The following is a 23,910-nucleotide window of genomic DNA, read 5'->3' as shown; positions in this document are numbered from 1 at the left end:
TGCTATAGCAAAAGCTAAACATCACCAGTCCAGGTGGTGAAAAGGCACGCTTGTGTACTGTGCAGGAGAACAGATTTTCTTACTGGGTGGAAATGCTAGAACTCAAGAGTGAGAAGGGCTTTGAAAGAGGTCTCTGAAATCAAATTTGGGTGGACATTGTTACTTCCTCTGGCCTCCCTGATCTGTGAGGTCCCACTTACCTGCTTTGGTGGTTAGGAAGGGGACATCTCTCTGGGATAGAGAGGTGTTTTTTGCATCCTCTTGAAGCAGGAAGCGTCATACTATGGGATAAGCAGCTTTTCCCTAGTATAAACAGGAGGATACACTTATCACGTGTACCATTTGTAGGGAGACAGTTGCCTTCCTATTCACTCTGGGGAGCAATTACTCTGATGTTTCCCCCAATACGAAATCCTGATGAGCCTTTGGCAAGGACAGGTACCACTCTTTTGTGCTACAGAAACAACTTCTGAAGGACCCACTTGGAAAACCCCTGTTCTGGACTAAAGGTCTCTTTTGGGTAAACTCATCCCTTGAGAAGTATTGTAGAGGAAAGACCCCATGTCGTGCCACTGGTTTCCCTCCAGAAGGTCCCAAGAATGAAATACTCTGGCCACCTACCGCTTCCCGCAGGCAAATTATCTTCAACTCATGAAGGCAGGCCTCCAGCTTCTCCTCCAAAGCCTTCTGCTGCTTCTTGATAGCCTGGGTCAGGTCCTTCATGGGTGCAATTGGGCTTTCAGAACCTGAGGGGGCAAGAGGCAGAACTCAGAAACCAAGCCAACCTTCTTTTGCCGGACAAGACATCACTTCTGCAGAGAAGGAAGCCCATATGTTGCAAGTCCAGAGTGAGACCCTGTTATGTCAGGGGGTATGTTTGTATGCTAGGAGAGGTGGCATTTGCTACCCCTAGAACATACATATGCATGATAGGTAGCTCTAGTGCAATTATAAACCTACATAGGATAAAAGCAAACATGTGGCTACTTGCAGGACAAACTAATTTGGAAGATACACAATACTTATGTACGTTATAGAAGTCCAGTTTTGGGGCCTGAGGCCTCCCAGTATTACACTCTAAGAATTGGCACACCAATCAGACTGCAAGATACAAATATTGACCAGAATCTTGAAACATCATCACTTGCCTGGTAGTAACTTGTACCACGTTTCTTACACTCATTTAATACTGGTGTTTAGTGTAGACCATCCAAGAGAACATCCGAAGAACTTACTGGCACTGGGGGCCTAAACAGACCATGGCCGAAGTCATTCATATTTTTGAATGACAGACAATGCGCAGCCCATAAGATTAAATGTAATAAACTCATCATGAGCATGAACAATCAAACAGGCTGACAAGCTTTGACATCTCTGCCAGGAATACCTGCAAGCGCAGTAGGAAAAAGTGCCCCTAGTTTCTGCTAGTTCAAAAAATAGAAACGTGAACACAACTTGAAAACCTGTTTAAAATCACTGCTTAACTACAGGGAGTCATTACCTTTCTGGGTACAAAAAACTGCAGCTGCTGCCACTTTAGTGAAGAGCAACCAGGTGCAATGGTTCCAGACTGCATGTGATGCCCTGTATCCCCATCGCTGCCTGCAGTGTGAAGTGCACTTCAAGCGCTCTTACACGTGACTGACTGAATTCCTTCCTTCTCTCATATCCCAGTGGTCTGCCTGTGCACCACCAAACGTCCCAGTGAAAATGGCTAAGACGGGTAGGCGTCCTATTCCCTTCCTCACATGGAAAATGCTTATCTTTCATTCATAGATGTTTGCAATACTCCTATTAAACGTATCATTTTATTGCCTTGTGTCATAAGGAACTCACTTGTGTTCTGATCACTGGACACATGGAGCGCTTCACAAGTTGTCATCTGCATGGTTTCTGAACCATCACAGGGACAACAGCAGCCTGATAACATGAATGCCATTGACAAGCCAGTAAAATGCCATTTAATGATACTACACAGAACAGAGCTCCCTGATCATAAAATGACTTCCATGGCTTCGCAATGCCCATAGTTTTGGAATGCGACTGTGTTTGATTCTTGCGTCAAAGTGGTCTTTTATTGCGGTGTCATAAATATGAACAAGTTCTGTCAGATGAGAAATGTACTAATATGTTAGTAAACCTACATCCTACGAGTTATGCTCCTCGCTCTGAACACTGTATGCATGAAGTCTGCTAGAATCCTGCAGGCGCTACCCAAACGCGTCATCAAAAGATGAACTATGAAAATGAAGATTTTCTGTTTGGTAGTATCCGATTGCATACTTGCTGAAACAATGCACCAGTGTTAAGGGGCGGGGAAGCTAGTCTATCCAGTTAAACTCTGTTTAACTCCCATTGTGAAAACAAATATGTAACTAAAAATTGTCTCGGTCTACTGTGCAGGAAGAGAAACCGAAAACGCCCACTGAATCTGAGCTTCCAGAGAACCTCAGCGTTGTGCAACTTGAGTATCTAATGGAATCTGATTTTAAGCTCTTTTTAGAACTTCAAAAACATAATAAGAAATGTACAAATCGGGCGTGAGGAGGTACATAACTCCCAAATATTTAGCAATACGGGGTTTTGCGCCCAACTCCGAAAGCCCAGCTGTGCATCTGTGAATTATGTGTTTTTGAGATATTCACTGCAAACTGAATCCCATTTTGATGCTGTGGCCATCAGATCACTGCTAAAGCCTTGGCTTGTCGCTCTGTGGCCCGCCACGTAAAGAGGTCTCTATGGCTTTACAAATGTAGATGTGATGTCACCAGAACCAAGGCATCCAAGTTTAAAAAGAATCTTTGGCTGGACCACGAAAGCGAGCCATAGACAGCCCAATGCACACGCCCTGGGCTGAAAAGGACACTTTAAAAATCTGTCAATTCCTGATTCTCCTAACATGCATGGTTTCGGCTACAGAGCTATCAAATACTGTGTTTCACATTTTTGGGCATGGCAGGAAACATTATGTGTGGGAGAATGTTTCTTCCGCAACAAACAATGACTCCCAAAGCATGAGTCACAGAAGCTTAACGTTCACAACAAAATATAATAAAGCAAAGCTTTGTCCACATCCATCTCTCACGTTGTAAGACTGCTGCCAAAATGTTCTACTCGGCTGTTGAAGGTCATGAAATAACTTTCATGGTGTCTGTATGCCCATGGCGTTCCAATGACCCCTTGTTGGATTCTGTTGGACAGGCCCCATGAAGGGCTCGCTCCCTCCCCGCATGACAGGGCCCGGACACCGGTTCTCCAGGTGCTACCCACAGAAGCAACCCGCAACCCGTCCCCTACGGGACGCCTGCTCCCGGATATCTCTGTATCACTGGCCCGGGCCACCGTCAGCACCCTTGCCCGGCCCAGCCGCCATCTTGGACACTGCACCACGAGGCCGCGTGGCCTCAGCTCGACCCCAACCCTGGGCCTGGCCAGGCCCCGACATCCCGGCACCACCATCCACCCAGGAGGTGAACGGACCACTTGGCAGGTCAATGGGAGAAAGAAGTGTCGATGGCCTTCCCCCGCCAGGTGCCGATCCCCCCCAGCCTCCCCGGGCGCTGGCTCCACCCCCCTGCTGGGTGTCTGGACTTCCTCATCCCGGACCTCCCGACCTCCAAGCGCGAGGGTCCGGACATCAAAGGGCGCCAGACCTATAACTGAGGCAGCTCCAGAGCAGGAAGGCAGTTGTATCCTGGAGTCGAGAGACACCGTGAAGAACTCATCCTTGACGGACTGCTGGCGCTGCCGCAGCCCTGCCTTGTGAACTGTCGTCCTGCCTGCTGGCGCTGCCGCGGCCTTCTGCAACCTTCATCCTCGTGGGACCTGCTGGGGTTGCCGCGGACCGTTGCAACCTTCATCCTCGTGGGGACCTGCTGGCGCTGCCGCGGCCTCTTGCAACCACCATCTTCGTCGGGACCTGCTGGCGCTGCCGCGGCCCGTTGCTACCTACGACCTCCTCGGGACCTGCTGGCGCTGCCGCGGCCCGACCTTCCCGAACGCCGAGCTCGAGGATTGTGAGCTACCCATCGTCTCATCTCAATACCAGATTGGTAACAAGACTGTCCCGCTACCCCCTTTTCCCTTCCAGAGACTAGAATTGAGAGGATCCTCGTGTCCTGATCTCATTGTACCGTACTACCTTACTTCAAGAACTGCACATAAAGAGCGTTAACCTTATCCTTGTGTGGTGTCCATCTGTGGGGGGGAAGTTACTTGTCTGTACGATCGCTGGAGACGGCCCTCACCGGAGGCCTCTCCCCTTGTCCTCGGCCGACCCTCCAGGTCCCCGTCTAACAAATTCTTACATCACAGTGGCTATCAGGTGAAAAATGTATGCCATGGTGTTCCAACGACCCCTTGTTGGATTCCTCCATCACCAGGTGAAAAATGTACTCACTGGCTATCAAAGATGTGTGCAGCGAGTTGGACCTCAAGTGATCTGGCACTGGCAGATCACAAGGTGCATTGAATGGTTCTTTAATATTTACAGTTATGTCAGATCTGCCAATCAAAAACTTCTTCCATTTACCTAATTTTTATCCTTTTGATAAACGATTTCTTACCTAAACTGTCATCATTTTGCGACCATTCTTTAACCTTAAACAGCAAATGATGTTTGAGTAGACCTGGAAGTGCAGTATTCTAAGTTGTTATAGAAGCAAGGACTAATTGTTGGAAGATGAGCCAGAGTCTCCCTAGGGGGACTCCTATAAGGCTTAGCGTATCAAACGAAACAAGTTAGACTGGATACTAAGATTAAAATTAGTATTCTGAGTATTACTTGAGTTTTTCAGAGACATAAGACTATTGGAAATAATTGTTTTATATATGAAACAAGATAGGAATCTCAATGTGAAACGGTTGTAAGTCAGAAATCTTGCCTTGTGTGTTAAATACAGGGTCAAGGACAACCTTGTCAATCTAGATAGGTGACTCTTCATAATGGCAATCAACACCAATACTCCGAGCTGGGCTAAGGATTTTGACGTAAATAAAATAGCCTAGTGTAGTAGATGGGACAGCTATTTGGATAAGATTTTTCTCTGTCTCCTTTACATAATACCAAGACAATTGTATTTTATTCCTTTTTTTAATAGTAAATGTAACAAGTTTCTGACTCTTGAAAGGTTTCTAAACCTTGTGTTACCTCTTGTAGTGAAAGAATTGCTCAATAAAGAAATTAGGAGTAGTGTCTGTATGGCATGTTACCTTTCGCAAACAACCCCCACTGTCTGCCTAATCAAGCCGAAGTTTGATGGCTATGAAACACAACATTTCATTTGTGGTTTTAGGGCAAGTTTGTACCGCTGTAAGAAGGAGGCATACAACATATAGCTAGGTATGGGAATATATTTAACTTCTACTTTGTGCATAGCTCATGCAGTGGTGACTTGTTAAGATCCATCTGCTGGAACAAGCACAGCTGGCGACAGACTACACAAAGCACCTATCAGTGCAAGAGCAATCTCCTAATGACCATAGGATCATGGTCAGTCGAACTGCAGCAGAGATGCACCACACACTACTTACAGAAATAGAACAAGGAGGATGGAACTCAAATAAGAAAATCAATTCTAAATACAAAACGTTGCTACTAATAAAAGCAAAGCCTAACATAGGTTTAATTTAGTAGTAGTGGACACCTTCCCAGAAGGAAGTGTGAAAGGAGTTTATTGACAACACAATACAAAATAAGGAGCTTACAGTATGCCGACGACATAGTTCTCTGCAGCCAGACCCCTTTGGGTCTTCAACGCTCCATCACAAAATTGCATGAATACATCTCTGCGAATCGCCTGCAAATTAACTATAATAAAACAAAGATAGTCTGCTTCTCATCCCGGCAAGGACGACAACCCTTCAAATGGCACATCGCGGGTAACACCATAGAGTCAAGTAACTCTTACAAGTACCTGGGGGTAGTGGTCGACTCAAGCTGGTCATTAAAAACTCACCAACTGCATAGAAAAGCGCAGTCCAATAAACTACGGTTTGCTCTAATGTTACTGAAAACAAAATTGAAATGCCCCTCCAACCTTTACCTCTTGAAAGTGATTGAGGCAAAGTTTTTACCCTCCCTCACGTACGGTTCAGAGCTATTCAGAGGCAAAGACGCAAACTTCTTGAACTTACAACAGTCAAATCTGTTCAAATACATCTTTTACATACCAAGGTCTGTAGCACAAGCGCAAGTACGCCTGGAATTTGGGCTTTCAAATCAGCATCAAGTCAGGCAGGCCGGGATACTAAAAATGTGCTGGAAATTAAGGGCAGCAAGTGAGGACACGCTGATGGGCCATTGTTGGTGCGAAATTAACAACCGAACAAATGCAAAAAACGTATGGAAAACATCTTTGGAAGACGCACTGACACAACTTAATATGCGAGAGGCATGGAATACAAACCACCCCTTTATGGCCTTCAAAAAAATAGCCAACAGTACAGCAAAACAAAAATCCATGATTGTTGACAAAGCCGCCCTCGCAAAGAAAAAACATGGCTGGACGGTGCTAGCCACGTATGAGAGAAGTGCCCCACAACCATACCTAGTCAACTATATAACACCGTCCACACAACAAATGCTCCTTCGCATACGTCTGGGCACCTACACCACAAAGGATCAGACCCCAGCATGGAAGCAAACATGGCAAACATCGCTATGCAGACTGTGTGGCCGTTCGAAAGAAACACTGACTCACATCCTGTGCATCTGTCCATCATTGGCTAGTTTGAGACGTTACTACCTATTACAAATATTTCGTTTTTATCAAATCAGAACATGCAGGCCTGCCGTCATGCTAGCACTGAACAGTTTCCAGTTGCAAACGGCCTGTAGGGCCTCCAAATTCTTACAGAAGGCGAGCCTCCTAATCCAGAAAACTGAAAAAAAAATGGTGCGGACCAAGTCCGAATGATTGATATGTTAGGTGAGGCTCAGGCCGCAGTCGATGTAACACTGGTTTTTAAAAAAAGAACTTGTTTTTTAAAGAGTGTAAATGCATTTTAACCAAGGCTAGTTCGTATAGTGTTTTGTACTCAATCTTGTAAAGGTTTTAATTAACCATATGCAATAAATATTTACTTACTTACTGACAACAGTTTACAGAAGGGCAGAGTTCACAAGGTTTTTACATCAAGAATTCTATAAACAACCAGAATCAAATCCCTGGTCTACCACCCTCTGTTCACTGCTCCGTTATCTCCCAGTGAGGTGGGCTCTGAGGTACATACATTCATAAGATTGCCTAGGCAGTTCTACTTGCCAACTGTTATATTCTTGCTTAGTAAGTGGACCTTAAGAGGTAACTTGTCTAACAAAGTTATCCTCCGAATTAACCTTTAAAGATATTGTTATGGGGGAAAGGGCAAGTTTGGCGGTAAATGCTCCAGGTGCACTGGTCAGTATACTTGAGGGTTGTGGTACCTGACTGCACGATGATCCCGCTGTCTGTGTCGCTGACCTCCTCTTTGCTCTCCATGGCTACAGAGAAAGTGACGTGGAGATGGGCAGACGGTGAAGGGGAACAGCGAGTTACCTGTGCAACAACAAACAAAAAAAGCAGGATTTATATACATGTATACAGATTGTGAGGCGCTTATGAAACGTTTACAAAGGTGTCTTATCCAGTTAAAGTTATTTTATTTCTAGGTTGGTAAAAAAAAAAACCTAGTACAAATTGTACATAAAACAATACCAGATTTAGGATTGTATCGTATTCAAAGTAAATCTGCTGAGAGTATACTGGTCTCCCTACAAGATCTATGAATTGCACCTACACGAGAGAGATCAGCGCTTGGGGTGTGGAAGGAAAATGCAGGCCTTTAATACCTCCTAATGGAATGTTGATGTTCTTTAGAAGAAACGAAGTAGTGGACAAAGGTGCAAAGGCTTAGCTAAGTCCTAGATCTTTTTGGACTGATAGAAGTTAAACTGTTGATATTAAACTAGGAGGAGCAAAAGGCGAGAGTAAAACTAAAGTCACAGGAGAGGAGAAACCGCTGGTCAAAACCTTAAAGAATGAATTATTGCAACAATGAGAAATTAAAGAACTTGAGGATGTCAGGAGTGCGTGTCTGGATTCCTATGGGTTGATTTAATCAGAACTGTGATGGGTGGACTGTTTGCTAGTTGCAAATTCTGCCTTTTATTTTGCATATTCTTGTGTTTGTATCTTCAAAACCCGTTCTTAAATATTTAAATGAAAATCAGATAGTTTATTGATCAGGTTGAGTCCTTATTTTTGAAGAACACATATGGTAACATTTGTCTGAAAACGAATACACTGTTTACCAAAACTCAATACCCCATCACACGCTTTAGGGCTTCCAACTATTACATGTATACTACACAATTATTTGCTGTCATTTGGGTGAATTAATTACAGTGCTGTTGTTAAAAGACTTGGTTCTCATGTACTTTGAAACAGTCTCATTATGTAACAGTTCAGTTTTCAATGCAGACTAAGGTACATTTCATTGTGTTAGCAATGTTTCTGCCCAGCTATCTGATCGATATTTACCAATGAAATAAAATGACTGCAAGCAGGCTTGATTGCTGAAGGCCACGCGCACTCCAATGCACCCTTCACTCTTGTACAGAATTGGTATGCAATGTCTGAATCAAGTAAAGGGCTGATTGGTCAATACCTAGCTTCCACAGCTTCTCCCACAAGAGGTTTTAATCTATGTTATGACTTCAAAGGTAATACCCTCTGTAGTAATACCAGCCTTGATGACTGTGACCTGGATTTTGAAGCCATGGGCAAAATGGGAAATTGCACAGGGCCGCCCCTTCCAAGGGACCGCTTGAAAAGTGAACTTTCTATTTACTTCTGGTCTGTTTCTCCATCTCTGCCATTAACATACTATGCGATATTGGAAGCATTATCAGACTTGATTTCGCAGGAAATTAATAATTAAATTGAAAGGTGTTTTAAACAAGGGCCCTTTAAGTAACTCTTGTCCAGAGACCCCCAAATCCTTAAAATTACACTGGTTACCTCCAAAGGGAAAATAATTGTAGATACCCACTCTTGTCGCCACCAGTGCAGGAAAGACCTGTTGCCCTGGCATCCGTTACGAGAACCAAATACACAAAAAATACACTCAAGCGCCTCTAATTTACCGTACCGAAAACTGGAAATACTTCTTGCATCTCCACCTGTATTCTCATTTAATTTGATCTTCCTTTCCAGCTAACTGTTTCCTTCTTCCAAATCCTTCCCATCAGGGTAGGCTCGGTTTGATCACCATCACAATTCTTTGCTGCTTCTGTCGGTTCCTCATTTAATTGACTACATTTAGAGCTACTTTGCAAACTAAATTACATTGAGGTACTTATCAAGATCAACTCGATGAAAGGAAGTTGCATTATCGATTATTGATTAATTTTTATAAAGGGTTTTGTAAATCATCAAAGGAAGGCCCAGAGTGCAGCGCACTGCAAGCCCCAGGGAATGGAGCAGCGCATGTATACAGGTGACGGCTGAATGTCTTGTTTTGAAGAAGAAAGGAGGCAAAGGGCAAGAAGACGGACCGATGTGAAGTCACCTGCCGATAAGACCTTCCCCTTCGCCTTGGTGAGAGAGTGAGTCACACTCTCGAGAACAGAGCGAAGAGAGTCAGTTCCTGTCTAGCTATTCGTCTGGAACAGCTCGTTCCTAACACATTCATCACGTGGGCTTCGAAGAAGTAGCTGGCCAGGTACGGAGGGGGCCAGGTACGGTGCACCCATCAACAGCAGCGAAAGGCAGTCACCGCTCACCCGCAAGAGAGCAGCGAGAGCACAGCTACAAAACGAGGCTTCACTACAAACTCATAAATAACGGCTGGATACTATTCAGCAGAATATGTAGTAACAGTAGGCAAAACATTATTACAATAGACACGATCAACATATATAACCAATGCAGTCGACCGTGTCAATTCAGCAAAAACTGAATGATTACATAAGAGTTGGAACAACTTTTATACCGCAATATAATTTATATATACATACATGAAGTGAACAAGGCGGACTTGTCCGCCGAAACGCGTCTGGTCGTTTGGAATATTAAACACTCTTTGAAATTCATCCCACGGAGTCGGTGCCTGTTTTGCTACTTTGAAACCAGAATTGGAACTATATATATTATATATATATATATATATCTCGATGCAGTGCCTTAAACGTAAGGTGCCCAGAAAAAAAGTGCATGTGCAAGAGTTACACAGAATTTGACTATGCTTGACAATTATTCCGAATTATGGACTGGTCGCACCCTAAAACCTTCTTTTCTGTCGCCTGTGCCTTTCCGCTCTCATCTCCCCCCTGCCCTGGAGTGTTTAGAGGCTGCCTAACAGCAGCACTACACAGACATTGAACACGAACCATTTTCTCTCTCTCCTTTCTCATGCGCCTTCTTGTCTCTTCTGTTCACCTGCAGTACTTGAGGCTGACTTAGGACATCACCGGGGTTATCCAAAGAAGGACCAACAAGAGCCAACACCAAGGAAAACAGAGGCTGCTTAGTGGCAGACAGAGCTGGGCCTGTTAAAACATGGAGCAAGGCCGAGTCACCTTCCGGGCCCCGGAGCAGCAAAACAAATTTGTGGATCAGGTCACAATCATCCTGTAAAAGCGGTCCCTAGTATCAGTACAGAATTGCCCATAAAGAAGTGATGCCTTAAATGAGTACAAACTCTCCCAATCTCCCATACAGAAGTGTCCCCCTATATCAGTAAAGAATCTCTCATGAATCAGAACAGAAGGGGCCCCATGTATGTCCACAGAACCAGCAGTGACTTCCGTCTGTAAATTACTTCATAGGAATTAGTGGTCTAATTTTCCAGTTAAGAATCTACCATGTAGAAATGGCCCCATGTTTCAACAAGCATTGGCAAAGCCAATAAACTGGATATAGGCTATAAGCCTTTTGGGTTTGTTAATGCTTGTTTTATCATGTTTTTTTGTAAAAGGTTATTGTTGGGGGAGCTACTGAGCCCTGAAAGTATAAAAAAAAATGTTGCTGAAAGCAAAAACCTTTTTTGTCTCAAGAACACACATTGCCCACATATTTCCTGCACCGAAACGAACTACTTTGCTTGTGGATGAGTTCCTTGTGAAGAGAACAATGCTCTTACACAGAGGGAAGATAGCCAGCGGCTGACGTGGGCTGACCCACTGCCCCATACTGTATGGTGTTGTGGGTGGTAGGAAATTTTGAATAGCACAGCAGACCAATGGAAAAATAGGGCTGGCTGAAAGCCTATATAGGTATATGATATATACAATGTTGCTAACATCAAAAGATATTGCCAAATATCCCATGCAATAGTAGTCCTCTGCGTTTGTATTTCATGTCTCCCAGGAGTAACACTGCCCCATGCAGAATTTGTCTGTCCTATATAGCAGGACAGAATGTCCCAGGTGTATGTCATCTTATGTAGGTGTATAGAACCTTCATGTAGGTAGAAGCTGCCTCCAGTAGCAACCTAAAAACAAGCATTGGAAATGCAATAGGTCTCGCATTAGGAAAGTTTGAGCAATTGGTATAGTAAATGACACTTTTTTTATTTATGTGTTGGTTTTTGAAAATAGCAAAATGAATAGCTTTGTGGATGCGATGGTGGATGTGATGGTGGATGTGATGGTGGATGTGGTGGTGGATGTGGTGGTGGTGGTGGATGTGGTGGTGATGGTGGATGAGGTGGTGGATGCGGTGGATGTGGTGGTGGTGGATGCGGTGGATGTCATGATGGATGTGGAGGTGATGGTGTATGTGGTGGTGGATGTGGTGGTGATGGTGGATGTGGTGGTGGATGCGGTGGATGTGGTGGTGGTGGATGCGGTGGTGGATGCAGTGGTGGTGGATGGGGTGGTGGTGGTGTTGGTGGTTGGGGTGGTGGATTTAGTGGTGGTGGGTGTGGTGGATGTGCTGGTGGATGTGGTGGTGAATGCGGTGGTGGATGCGGTGGTGGTGGATGCGGTGGATGTGGATGTGACAAGGCGGGCAGGCGAGGGGGTGGAGAGGGAAAAAAAAAAACAAGACGGAGGGAAGAGAGAGAAGGGGAGGGTTGAGGAGAAATGCGACACGGCGGGCAGGGGAGGGGGCGGTGGCGGTTTTGCAATTAAGTACAGTTTCGTGATTGTAAGTATCTTCTGTTTTAAAAACGTGTTGTCCTTCTAGGAGCCGCAGTACAGTAGTTATGATGCGATCTAACCTTAAGGTCTTGGAACTTTATAGTAATTCGAGAAGCCGCAGACTTTTGATATGTGGCGCTCTTCTGCCCCTACTTTCAAAACTGCCATGCCGATGCGACACGGCGGGCAGGGGAGGGGGCGCCGGGACACTACCTCAGGGAAGTAGCTGTGCGCTCTATACATGCCGGTACATTTACATTTACAAATAGGCCCCGGTTAAATGTTCTTAATGCTAGTGTAATCTTGCGTAATTGGTAATTGCCGGCATTTTATGTTATGCATGATATGCCAAGAGCCGGAAATTGTGCCGTTTTGTATAATTGTTTGCCCTATTGCGGGAGCACTTGAACAACGTAAATAAACAAACCCTTTAGCGGCTGCTGTTGTCACGTGTGCTTTAGTGCCTTTTCTTGAGCACAAAATGCGTCCTTGCGTCTATTTTGGACACACGGACGCATTTCATGCCAAAATATAGTCCTAAATGCCGTATTTGCAGTTCGCTTAATTTTCCCGAATTTTTCTGCAATTACGCAGAATTAAATTTCGCAAATTTCACTGACCCTTGCTGTTAAAGCTCGACACTGTTCGAACTGCATTACCCTCACAGTGTGGTTTCTGCTTGCAAGTACTCTTCCATTTGAAGTCGAAGGCTGCCAAGGATTTCAAATGGGCGCCTGTCAGAAGTCGGTGAGTAATGGACGCGGCCTTATTAAGCCCAGGAGCACACTGTAGAGCTCTCATCTTGTGCTGTTGACGAGGAGAACACGTCTCCCGCTATATCGTCTGCACCTTGGCAGACAGCAGGTGGGCCCTGCTGACTGCAGATTCGATAACCCTCTGCCTTGCATTGGAGCTCACAAGGTGGCTAATGGGAATCCTGTCAGCGCCATGACAAGGCCAGTTAGATACCAGGCGAGCAGGCACGAGCTCACGGTGTGCTTCGTTGACCCAATATTCATGCACAACGTGGCGCCGATTCCAGACTAGATGCGGGCAGAAATGTGTGTCCGTTTTATTTAAAGCCCTAGAATTCAAGAATGCATTGGATGTGAGCAAAGATGAACTGCAGCGGCTTCTTGTTGTAAAGGTGTGCGTCATAAACTTGCATCAAGACAGTTGTTTGGGCAAGGAAATATTATTTTTTTCCTGATATCTCTATTTTTAAGTTACAAGGTACAAATCGAATATGGACAATATAACCTTTGCAGTATCCTCAACCTTCTTAAACCAATGAACATAAAACTAGTCTGAGCCTGGAAAAAGGAGCAATTGGAAAGCTTTGCAGCCCACAAGGACACGAGGCTACCCAGCTGAAGTGGGACAGAGATGTGGGGGAAGGTTTTTCCATGGTAAAGGAAGGTGAGACAGGGAGGTAGACTCACAGAAGTTTTTTGGGGGGGGGGAGGAATACACATGTGCCAGTGTGTGACAGAAAAAAAACAAGACGGAGGGAAGAGAGAGAAGGGGAGGGTTGAGGAGAAATGCGACACGGCGGGCAGGGGAGGGGACGGAGCGGGTAAAAAAATAAATAAACAAGACGGAGGGAAGAGAGAGAAGGGGAGGGGGGAGGACAAATGCGACACGGCGGGCAGGGGAGGGGGCAGAGCGGGTAAAAAAATTAATAAACAAGACGGAGGGAAGAGAGAGAAGGGGAGGGGGGAGGAGAAATGCGACACGGCGGGCAGGGGAGGGGACAGAGATGTGGGGGAAGGTTTTTCCATGGTAAAGGAAGGTGAGACAGGGAGGTAGACACTGTTCGAGCTGCATTACCCTCACAGTGTGGTTTCTGCTTGCAAGTACTCTTCCATTTGAAGTCGAAGGCTGCCAAGGATTTCAAATGGGCGCCTGTCAGAAGTCGTTGAGTGATGGACGCGGCCTTATTAAGCCCAGGAGCACACTGTAGAGCTCTCATCTTGTGCTGTTGACGAGGAGAACACGTCTCCCGCTATATCGTCTGCACCTTGGCAGACAGCAGGTGGGCCCTGCTGACTGCAGATTTGATAACCCTCTGCCTTGCATTGGAGCTCACAAGGTGGCTAATGGGAATCCTGTCAGCGCCATGACAAGGCCAGTTAGATACCAGGCGAGCAGGCACGAGCTCACGGTGTGCTTCGTTGACCCAATATTCATGCACAACGTGGCGCCGATTCCAGACTAGATGCGGGCAGAAATGTGTGTCCGTTTTATTTAAAGCCCTAGAATTCAAGAATGCATTGGATGTGAGCAAAGATGAACTGCAGCGGCTTCTTGTTGTAAAGGTGTGCGTCATAAACTTGCATCAAGACAGTTGTTTGGGCAAGACGGAGGGAAGAGAGAGAAGGGGGGGGTTGAGGAGAAATGCGACACGGCGGGCAGGGGAGGGGGCGGAGCGCAAGACGGAGGGAAGAGAGAGAAGGGGAGGGTTGAGGAGAAATGCGACATGGCGGGCAGGGGAGGGGGCGGAGCGCAAGACGGAGGGAAGAGAGAGAAGGGGAGAGGGAGGACAAATGCGACACGGCGGGCGGGGGCGGAGCTGGGGGAGGCTGTGAGATGTGCACGCGCTTTTAAGCTCAATGCGCATGCGCATTGAGCTTGAATCTCTCGGGCACTGCAAGGAATCGCCACGATTCCTTGCAAGTTAGTTAAAGACTGGTTAAGCCCCCATATTCTCGCAAGCTCGACGCGCATGCGCATCGACAGGCGAGACCTAATAACCTTTGTAGAAATAGCTCCACAAATTGCTATTCCCCGGAGAGAGCGCAATATATTCAGTTTATCTATTGGACACTTTTGCCCACGTGGCATACACAGCATAGATATGGAAACTGTGAAAAAACATTAGAGGAAAAAAAAGATGCATATTCAGGGGCGTTTCTACGGGGCTTCATCAATCTCCAAGAATAAAATAGAGAGTTGTAGGCTTAAGGTTTCTTTGGTGGAAATTGCTGAAATTCCTCTTCCTGCACCCTGAATACATTCCAACAAGCAAATAATATTTTAAGATCTGAAATGGAGACTTGCTGAAACAGTCGAACTGGTAAGAAGGAAAAGAGAAGGGGACTTTACCTTGACAAATCAGTTTAATACAGCTCAGAAAATCTTGAAAAATGGCCTATTTCAGCTAGATCTCAGCAATGACCAACACCTTTATCATTAAATACCATCCTCACTCCTTTTCTCTACAACATCTTTCCCCCTTTCCTTTTGCTCTCAGACCAGCAGCAGCACTGCTTTGAAGGACTTTAAGCAGAGTGCAAATACTACACTTCTAAAAAACGAGGTATAAAAGAAGAGGTAAACAAGGCCTGGCTAATGTAGATCTATGGAAAATACAAAAAAGTAGCTGTAAAAAAAATGTTTATTACTACATTTGGGAACTGTACTATGTCATTAATTAGCCTTTATTCTAACACGTAAAAACATGTTTAAAAAAAACCTTTTCCAAACCTGATAGCAAGCTGTCTGTGCCAATTTACAAGGGATGCTCTCATGCTACCTCCTGTCCCACCCTTCTCAAGCACCTTCCTTGGGGCAGCTCCTCCTCTACGGCAGAGGAGTGTCACCCCACTGCTCTCAGAGCAGTAAGAAAGGGAGAAACAAAATTATAATAACTATTATCGTTTTATTTTTCGTTGCTGCTGGGCTGTTTGCACAGGGAGGAGGAGTGGTTCATGCATACTAAGTGCACATGACTGTTTGGCCGGCCGTCTTGGCCAGCCAAACAGTCATGCACACTTAGCATGTTGTCCACCATGCTGTAATCCACAGCCTGGGTAAAGAACATGCATAGGCTCCCTGTCCCCATCTGAGCACCCAACCACAGCGCTCAGACCAATCACAACACTGCATTGCAGCGTTGTGATTAGCTATGGGGAGACTGGGAGCTTCCGCAGTCATCAGCAATAATGAATACGGCCGCGAGGGGGTAAGTGGTTTTTTTCAAAATATATTGTACCCCCCCGTGCCCCTGTTCCCTGCCAGCCACCCCTGCTTCTTCTTACATCACTTTGATCTTCAGGCATCTAACCCCATCCCATAACCTAACCTTAACCCATCACTTACCACAATCCTAAAACTAACTCTTACTAGAACCTCAACCAAGTCATGATGTCAGCAGCATCGTGATTGGCTTAGGGGAGCCTGGGTGTTTCCTGCTTCCAGTTCACACATTAGGAGAGGACGGGGGGGGGGGGGGGGGAGCTAAGCGATTTTTCGAACCCCCTCTCCCCTTGCCCCTCCCCACTACTGTGAACCACGATGCTCAGAGCAATCACAACGCTGTAACACTGTTATGTTATGTTATGCTGTTATGTTATAATGCGTTTATATAGCGCACGGCTACTCAAGTGAGTGTCCCGGCGCTTTCCACATGTAGCTCAGAGTAGAATAACACAACAGAGCACAAACAAACACCAGATGGGAAGGGGAAAACAAAAAATGCCTAAAGGTTAAAAAGCCAGGTCTTCAGACTCTTCCTGAACTGAAGCAGATTGGCGGTGCTGCGTAGCGTCAGCGGAAGCGAATTCCACAGCTGGGGAGCCTTACAGCTGAAAGAGCGCCCCCCAGCGCGGGCCTTCCTCACACGCGGAACCATCGCATTAAAGAGGGATTCAGACCGCAGAGAGCGGGCTGGACGGTAGAAGGCCAATCTCCGCTGCAGATATCCAGCACCTGAGCCAAACAATGCTTTGTGCATCAGCGTCAGGGATTTGAACATGATCCGCTTCCGGATGGGCAGCCAATGGAGCGTCTGTAGCGACCCGGAAGCTCGAGCTCGCCTGTGCAGGCCGAAAATTGCCCGGGCGGCAGAGTTCTGCGCCACCTGCAGGCGCTGGACCAGATAGTCAGGAAGGCCAAGGAAGAGGGCATTGGCGTAATCCAGCCTGGATCCAATGAGAGCTTGCACAGTAATCCGCCTATGCTTCACAGACAGCAGTGGTAAGAACTTGCGGAGCATTTTCAAAACGCCATAGCAGGTGCCGGCCAGACCGAGAACATGCGTTCTCAGCGAAAGCTGATTGTCCAGCTTGACTCCCAGGTTTTTGGCAACCAATGATGACTGTACAGGAGGACACATATCAGACGGCCACTATTCCCGCCTTTCAGGATCGGTGGCACAGCCGAAGAATAAAACCTCCGACTTACTCGAATTGGCTTTCAGACTGTTCCGCTGGAACCAGTCGAAGACCATTCCCAGGCAGCCCCGAATACTCTCTCCATCAAACGCCTGATCTTTACCGCATGTGAAGAGGAGTTGCGTATCGTCGGCGTAGGACACGATCTGGGCCCCATGTGCCTCAACCGCGGCCGCCAAAGGGGACATGAAGATGTTAAACAGCGTGGGGCTCAACACAGAGCCCTGTGGAACCCCGACTCCCAATGGCGGCATCTCGGCGGAGCTCTGGGAGACCCAGATCGTCTGGCGGCGGCCCTCAAGAAAAGATGTAAACCATTTGAGCACCGTCCCCCTAAGGCCGATGTCATAAAGCCTGGCAAGAAGCGCCTCGTGGGGGACGGTGTCGAAAGCCGCCGACAGGTCTAACATGACCAACATGGCCCTGCATCATGATAGGCTAGTGGAATCAGCGATCCTGTGTACTGCCTGCTCTTGGAGTTGAGCGAAGAGGGCAGAGAGGTGGCGGCCAGCCTATAGGTAAGTGTTTTTTTTGGTTTTCATTTACCCCTAATCCCCCCAAATACCCCATTAAGTCGAGGCCACCACTGCCTTACTCTAGCCCAAATCCAAAAGTTACCTGAAACAAAACCAAGTCCATTGCTCTGTTCCCAACTCTTGCCCCATTACTAATTTTACCCCTTACTCGTTACCTCATACCTCACACCGTACCTTACTCTAATGCTAACCCGTATAAATAGCCCAAACCTCTCCCTATCTCCACACTAGAGAATGAGGTTTTGTTGACTGCTTGTTTGGACTTTTTGGTGTATTCTGCTTTTTGGTAATGTATATGTTTACTTTTCCACTTTGTACGCTGATTTTTTGTTTCTATTTCTGTACCTCAAACCCACTGAAGTGAACTTAATGTTACATCTACACATGCTCAATAACACGCATCACAGAGATCAATACAAATCTATACTGATTGAGAAAAGCTAAAGGCCACTTTAGGACTTGATGGCTGTGGATAATACGTAGGTAGACTGGATTTTTATATGACATCTTGCCTACGTCAGTGTGTAAACTATAGGACATTTGCATACACAAAGTTGTGCTGAATGTCGTGAAATTTTCAGCTGGATGGTGTAGAAATATAATGTTTATAGACCAAATCCATTGTGTATAGACATTAAAACCCAAGTGGTTGCCAAAAACTCAGCTGACTTCCCTGGTAGTACTCTGTATACCTGGCATCACCTCATCCGCTGGTTTAGCCCTCGATGTGGTGAACTTAGCTGGAGGAAGCCAGGGAAATTTTCTTCCTACTTTCTGTGCCTTATCCACTGCAGGTAAACAGAAGTCTCATCTGTTGGCACAGGACATCACTTTCCTGTGAGAAGAGGTGAAACATTAAACTCAAGTCAATGTCACTTGGCATATCCACTTTGGATTACTTTCCAGGACTTTGCTTGATCTGTTATGAAAGTGCCACCTACTGTACATCCTTGGCGGTCCTCCGTGTATTTTGTTCAATTCTGGGTCTACAAAAATAATCTCACCCCTGGGAAGCATTCTCAGTTTAAAGTCCATGAGACACATGGTCAGCCAGGCCATGCTTGATGAGGCTCCTGATTGCCAAAGTGGCTACACGATTGGCAGCTGTGTGTTACACCAATGTCAAGAAAAATTAATAATATTGACAGTTCTACTCTGCAGTTGGACTTTGCCCCTTCTTGTAACATTTATTTCCTCTCAGGCAACGCTGATTTTAGTGCCTAAAAAAAGTTTATAGAGCTCAAGATGATACCACCTGGAACCTTAGAAAGATCATCCATAATGAAAAGAACCGTTGATGGGGGTAAGTAGAGCATAAGATACAGGCAGTCAATGAGACTTCTTGTTCGGTTTTGCTTAGAGATGTCCACAGGCAGGTCAGGATAATGGAAACCCAGATTACGCTCTCCCATTTTACAGCTTTACCATTAGGTCATCAGTACGGCATCAAAGCCTTGAAAACCGTTTTGTTTTAATAAATTCACTTTTCTCCCTTTTCTGTTTCCTGTGGTGTTGCATTTTTACCTGCCATGCGCCTGGACGCCCCTTAGCTGGGGCAGCAGTGCGCATTACAAATGTATGTAACATAACATAACATCACTCAGTTCTACCCCTGGACCACAAGCCGGCATCACTCAGCTCTACTAATAGACCATGTATTCTACTACTAGACCATGTACTCTTCATCACACTGATTTACTACTGTACTGTGAGTCCTGTAGGACTTAGCACTACAACTAGACCATGTACTTTTCATCTAACTGCTCTGGCATTGTACTACAAGCCAGCATCACTCAGTTGCCATACACTCACAGAGTTAGCAAAGTGTTGAGTCTGGGAATGACCATTCATATTTAGGGCAGCAGCATTCTCACACAGCTACAGCAAAAGACACCCATCTCTCTTGTTTGTCCTACAGACAAATCCTAAAAACGTCTTTAGAAAGTTTTATTTTTTTTACAGTGTCGTAAATGAACGCTCCGCGGCAGATCTGACATTTGCAAACGTTTTATCCGTAATATTTGAGTCCCCTATCCAAAGAATTCTTTCCACCTTGACTTCCATGATAAAAATACAATTATTTCAAACATAAATAAAAGGTCAAGAAATCTCCCTTTTACTCCATTCACTCTCACTGAGTGCGCTTCTCGTTTGTTCAGCGTATGGGGTTCCTGATGTACGAGCGTGCTAGTCTAGATTTTAGAGAAATGCAAATTGGGCCCTTAAAATCCAAGGCATTGACTAGCAGTGTTTATACCACACGAAAGGCGCCCTCATGTTTGGTCTTTCCGCTAAACCATGCGACCCTATATCCTTTTGGAAAACTATAAAATGATCACAAGTGAGAGAATGGGTGATGGTGAGTGCAAATACAAATTAATTTTCCTTCAGGTGCAGTTTCTTTTCAACACTGTTGAGAGAAACCTTGGCGCCGGAAGTGACGTGGCTGCTTAATCCCAGAAGGCTGGGCGATCACGTGAATGTCCTATAATGCTCCCCAGCTCGAACTGCTGCAGCTTATGAGGATAAAGACGAAAACTGGAAAAAGAGGGGTATCTAGTGAGCATGTCTGGGGGAAAAGACTGAGGAGTCTGTTTCACTCTAACCATTTTGAAAGCAAAGCAGCAGGACGCCTGTCTGGCAGAAGTGCCCATTTCAGATGGAGGCGCGGCATGGGCACCAGTAAACAAGAACGAGGAGGTGTTTACTAAAAGACACAGGTGTCTGTCTCCATGAGGCGACCTATTGGTTTGTGTATTGTCTCTTCCAACGCGTCTCTCGTCACCTCCCCTCCCCCACGTCCTGTGCCTTCACTGGCAACTTTTTACAGTCTGAGCACTGTTGTGTGTTTCGATGTTCATAAGATGGCACAAGTTTTAAAAATAAACACAAATGCCATAAACTTTGCAACGAGAAGTGCAGGACAGAACAAACACGAAAACCTTCAACATCCAGCAAACAGACTCCCCGGAGACTTCTCCATAGAAAAGAAACCGCGCCAATCAAGGTGACTTCGATTGTGTGCAAACACTGCCCTCTGGGGGAGGGGCTGCGCTGAAGGCTGATCCAATTACACAGGCTTTATCTCTTGCAAACAGCTTAGGCTGCTAATGGGAAATTCAGGGAAAAGTTACTGTTAACAGCTCTCTAACGTCGAACGGTTTAGGAACAGAGAGCGACTGTGACTGTTCCAGAGAGCTCCGGGGTTCTGCCCACGCCTCTTCCTTCGTTTAACGGGTCTGGCTTCAAAGTGTGCACACCTTTTGAAGTACGTGTTACTAGAGGTAAACGCTGCAGATACCTGGACGCCTATGAATCGAACTGCAAACGCATTTAACAGGTAGACCATGGAAATATGCAAAATGTAACAGATCTGAGATCAACACTTACTTACCAGAAAATACAGTTGGAGTTCGATTATTTATTTAGAATGTAATCCAGTCGCCCCCCCCCCTCCCTCGTGTCCTGCTGTGAGTAGCATCCCAAGGAGAACGCTCCCAACACCTGCATGTCCAGTCGCATGGTGCCACCTCCTCTATGTGGAACGGTGCCCTGGTGGCAATTGACTGTATGGAAATCCTATAGGGACGAGGGTAACCATCAGTGCCAAACACCGGAAAAGAGCTGATCTCCAAAAGAACTTGGAGAATCGGTACAATCACAGAGCTGTAAATAGACCCCAATGAACCTGCTGCTGCAGCTTCCTGGCAAGTCCAATGTGGCTTGCAAATGACCAACCTTTAGCCCCACTGGACTTTCATGCCTACTAACCAGTCAAGAAATCTGTGAAGAGACTGCCCCTGCCCCAACCCTATCAGATGTATAATAATGCACAAGCCTATTAGACCCGGGACCACCCTTCTGTCAATTACCCACCCAGGGCATATATTGGACTGTTTTCCATAGACATCCATTCCTCTGGCGCACGCAAGGTTAGTAGCCACTCCCAAATGCCCTTCGCATTCCTGGTGAATGGCCATGCCCGGAGTGAGTTCCTCATCCGCTCCAGTGAGTTGCCCCCCCCACCACCACCACCACAGGGCCGTCACTGTTAACTTAGTCTTAGCCCATTGCTGCCCGGAGGGTCTTCGCTCTATATCGTTCAGTGGCCGGCTGAGCCGGCGGTGCATAAACAAGAAGTACTAAAAAGCTGCAGCTTATCAGGCACCCGAACCCCACTCTCTGGAAGACTGTCTCCCCCTGCCCAGATCCAGAGGCTCTCGTGTTTCTGGAAGGATCCCGTGAATGAATGAACGGGTGAATGAATCGATTTATATGGACACGTTGCTGACCATTGCACGCAGGCTCTCTTGCTCAACGGGGCACGCAGCAGGGGTGGATGCTGATGGAGCGACCCTTCACTGTCACGACATGGGGTGCTTCAGCACGTTACCCATCGTGATCAGTGGTGAAAATGGTGTCCTGTTCGCACTTGTGCGTGTCCTCTGGTCTCCTAGCTTATGATGGGCACGCACCGCTTGCAAAAGAGTACACCACGCTCAGTGCCCAGCGCCCTCAGCACTGCTTCCTTACACCCCCCTCAGTGCCCAGCACCCTCAGCACTGTTTCCTTACACCCCCCTCAGTGCCCTGCGCCCTCAAGACTGCTTCCTTGCACCCCCCTCAGTGCCCAGCGCCCTCAGCACTGTTTCCTTACACCCCCTCAGTGCCCAGCACCCTCAGTACTGTTTCCTTACACCACCCTGTTCCCAGCACCCTCAGTACTGTTTCCTTACACCCACCTGTGCCCAGCACCCTCAGTACTGTTTCCTTACACCCACCTGTGCCCAGCACCCTCAGTACTGTTTCCTTACACCCCCCTGTGCCCAGCACCCTCAGCACTGCTTCCTTACACCCCTCAGTGCCCAGCGCCCTCAGCACTGCTTCCTTACACCCCTCAGTGCCCAGCGCCCTCAGCCCTGCTTCCTTACACCCCCTCAGTGCCCAGCACCCTCAGTACTGTTTCCTTACACCCCCTGTGCCCAGCACCCTCAGTACTGTTTCCTTACACCCCATGTGCCCAGCACCCTCAGCACTGTTTCCTACCTGAGAAGGTCCCGGGTCCTGTGACGCCCGCTCTCGGAGCTCGGCACCCCTCAGAGGCGCAGGCAGCTCTCGCGCACGCTCCTGCTCCCAGGAGACACCCCTCCTTCTGCCAGGACGGCTGCCTCACCTGTGCGGGCTTGTGGTGGTGGGCGGGGCCTGCAGCCGAGCCTGAACAGCGCTGCTCCGCATGGGCGCACCGGGGCAGGCAGGCGTGGGCCAACGCAGGCGGAAGGCATTCCTGAGGAGCACCAGCAATGCCTCCCTTCCACAAGGAAGCATTTCTGTGTACCTCCCTCCCGCGCACAGCCCAAAGGCAGGCCCGCATTTCACCAGCGAAGCACTTTACAAACACCATCTTTCTGCAGTGGGAGCATCTGGAAGGCGTTGTAGGTCTTGTGAGGTGGGTGGCCTGGTCGAGAACAGATTCCAGAAACCAGGGATAGGATGCGGCCTGGAGTGTGTGTGGCACTAAAGAACCCAATGTGCCGTTGTATTTTACACGTTTAGGCAGGACGAAAAATGTGAATCACAGTTTACTCGTCAAGTTTAGAATCATGGATTTAGCTCATTAGTTTAGCAACTAAAACATCCCCAGCAATTTAAAACGGTGCAGCTGGCAACACGGACACTGTTAATCACATCACCCTCCTCAATATTCTTCAACAGAGAATGGGCATGGAGGGCACTGTGCTTAAATGGTTTGCATCCTTCCTCTCTGACAGATCTCAAATGATCAAAATAGCGAACAGTCTTTCTTCTCCTGTGGCGGTGGGTCAAGGTGTTCCCCAAGGCTCTATACTTGCACCCACACTGTTCAATCTCTACTTAGAACCACTGGGAAACCTCCTAAGCAAATCCGGGATTCACTATCATCTCTATGCAGATGACACTCAACTCTACCTCAAGGTTGCCTCCACTCATGATCTCTCCATCCTAAGATCTACTCTTGACTCCATTCAAAACTGGATGTCATCTCATCAATTGATTCTGAATCCCTCCAAAACTGAATTCCTCCTCTTCTCCTCCTCACT

General features: G+C 46.8%; 1 protein-coding gene across 1 annotated transcript in view; it reads right to left on the bottom strand.

Moving 5' to 3' along the window:
• The window catches only part of INAVA (innate immunity activator), a 43,473-nt gene extending 20,501 nt beyond the window's left edge, over positions 1–22,972 (bottom strand). Inside the window, exons 1-3 of the mRNA XM_086923183.1 lie at positions 22,880–22,972; positions 7,427–7,538; positions 622–746 (exon numbers count right to left, since the gene is read on the bottom strand). Of these exons, the coding sequence (XP_086779309.1) occupies positions 622–746; positions 7,427–7,481 (180 nt within the window). The 5' untranslated portion in view covers positions 7,482–7,538; positions 22,880–22,972. The remainder of the gene's footprint in view (positions 1–621; positions 747–7,426; positions 7,539–22,879) is intronic.
• Positions 22,973–23,910: the final 938 nt, after the last annotated feature.

This window comes from Lissotriton vulgaris, chromosome 5 (genome assembly GCF_964263255.1).
Source record: "Lissotriton vulgaris chromosome 5, aLisVul1.2, whole genome shotgun sequence".
Lineage (NCBI taxonomy): Eukaryota > Metazoa > Chordata > Amphibia > Caudata > Salamandridae > Lissotriton > Lissotriton vulgaris.
This window is presented reverse-complemented; position numbering and strand designations above follow the sequence as displayed.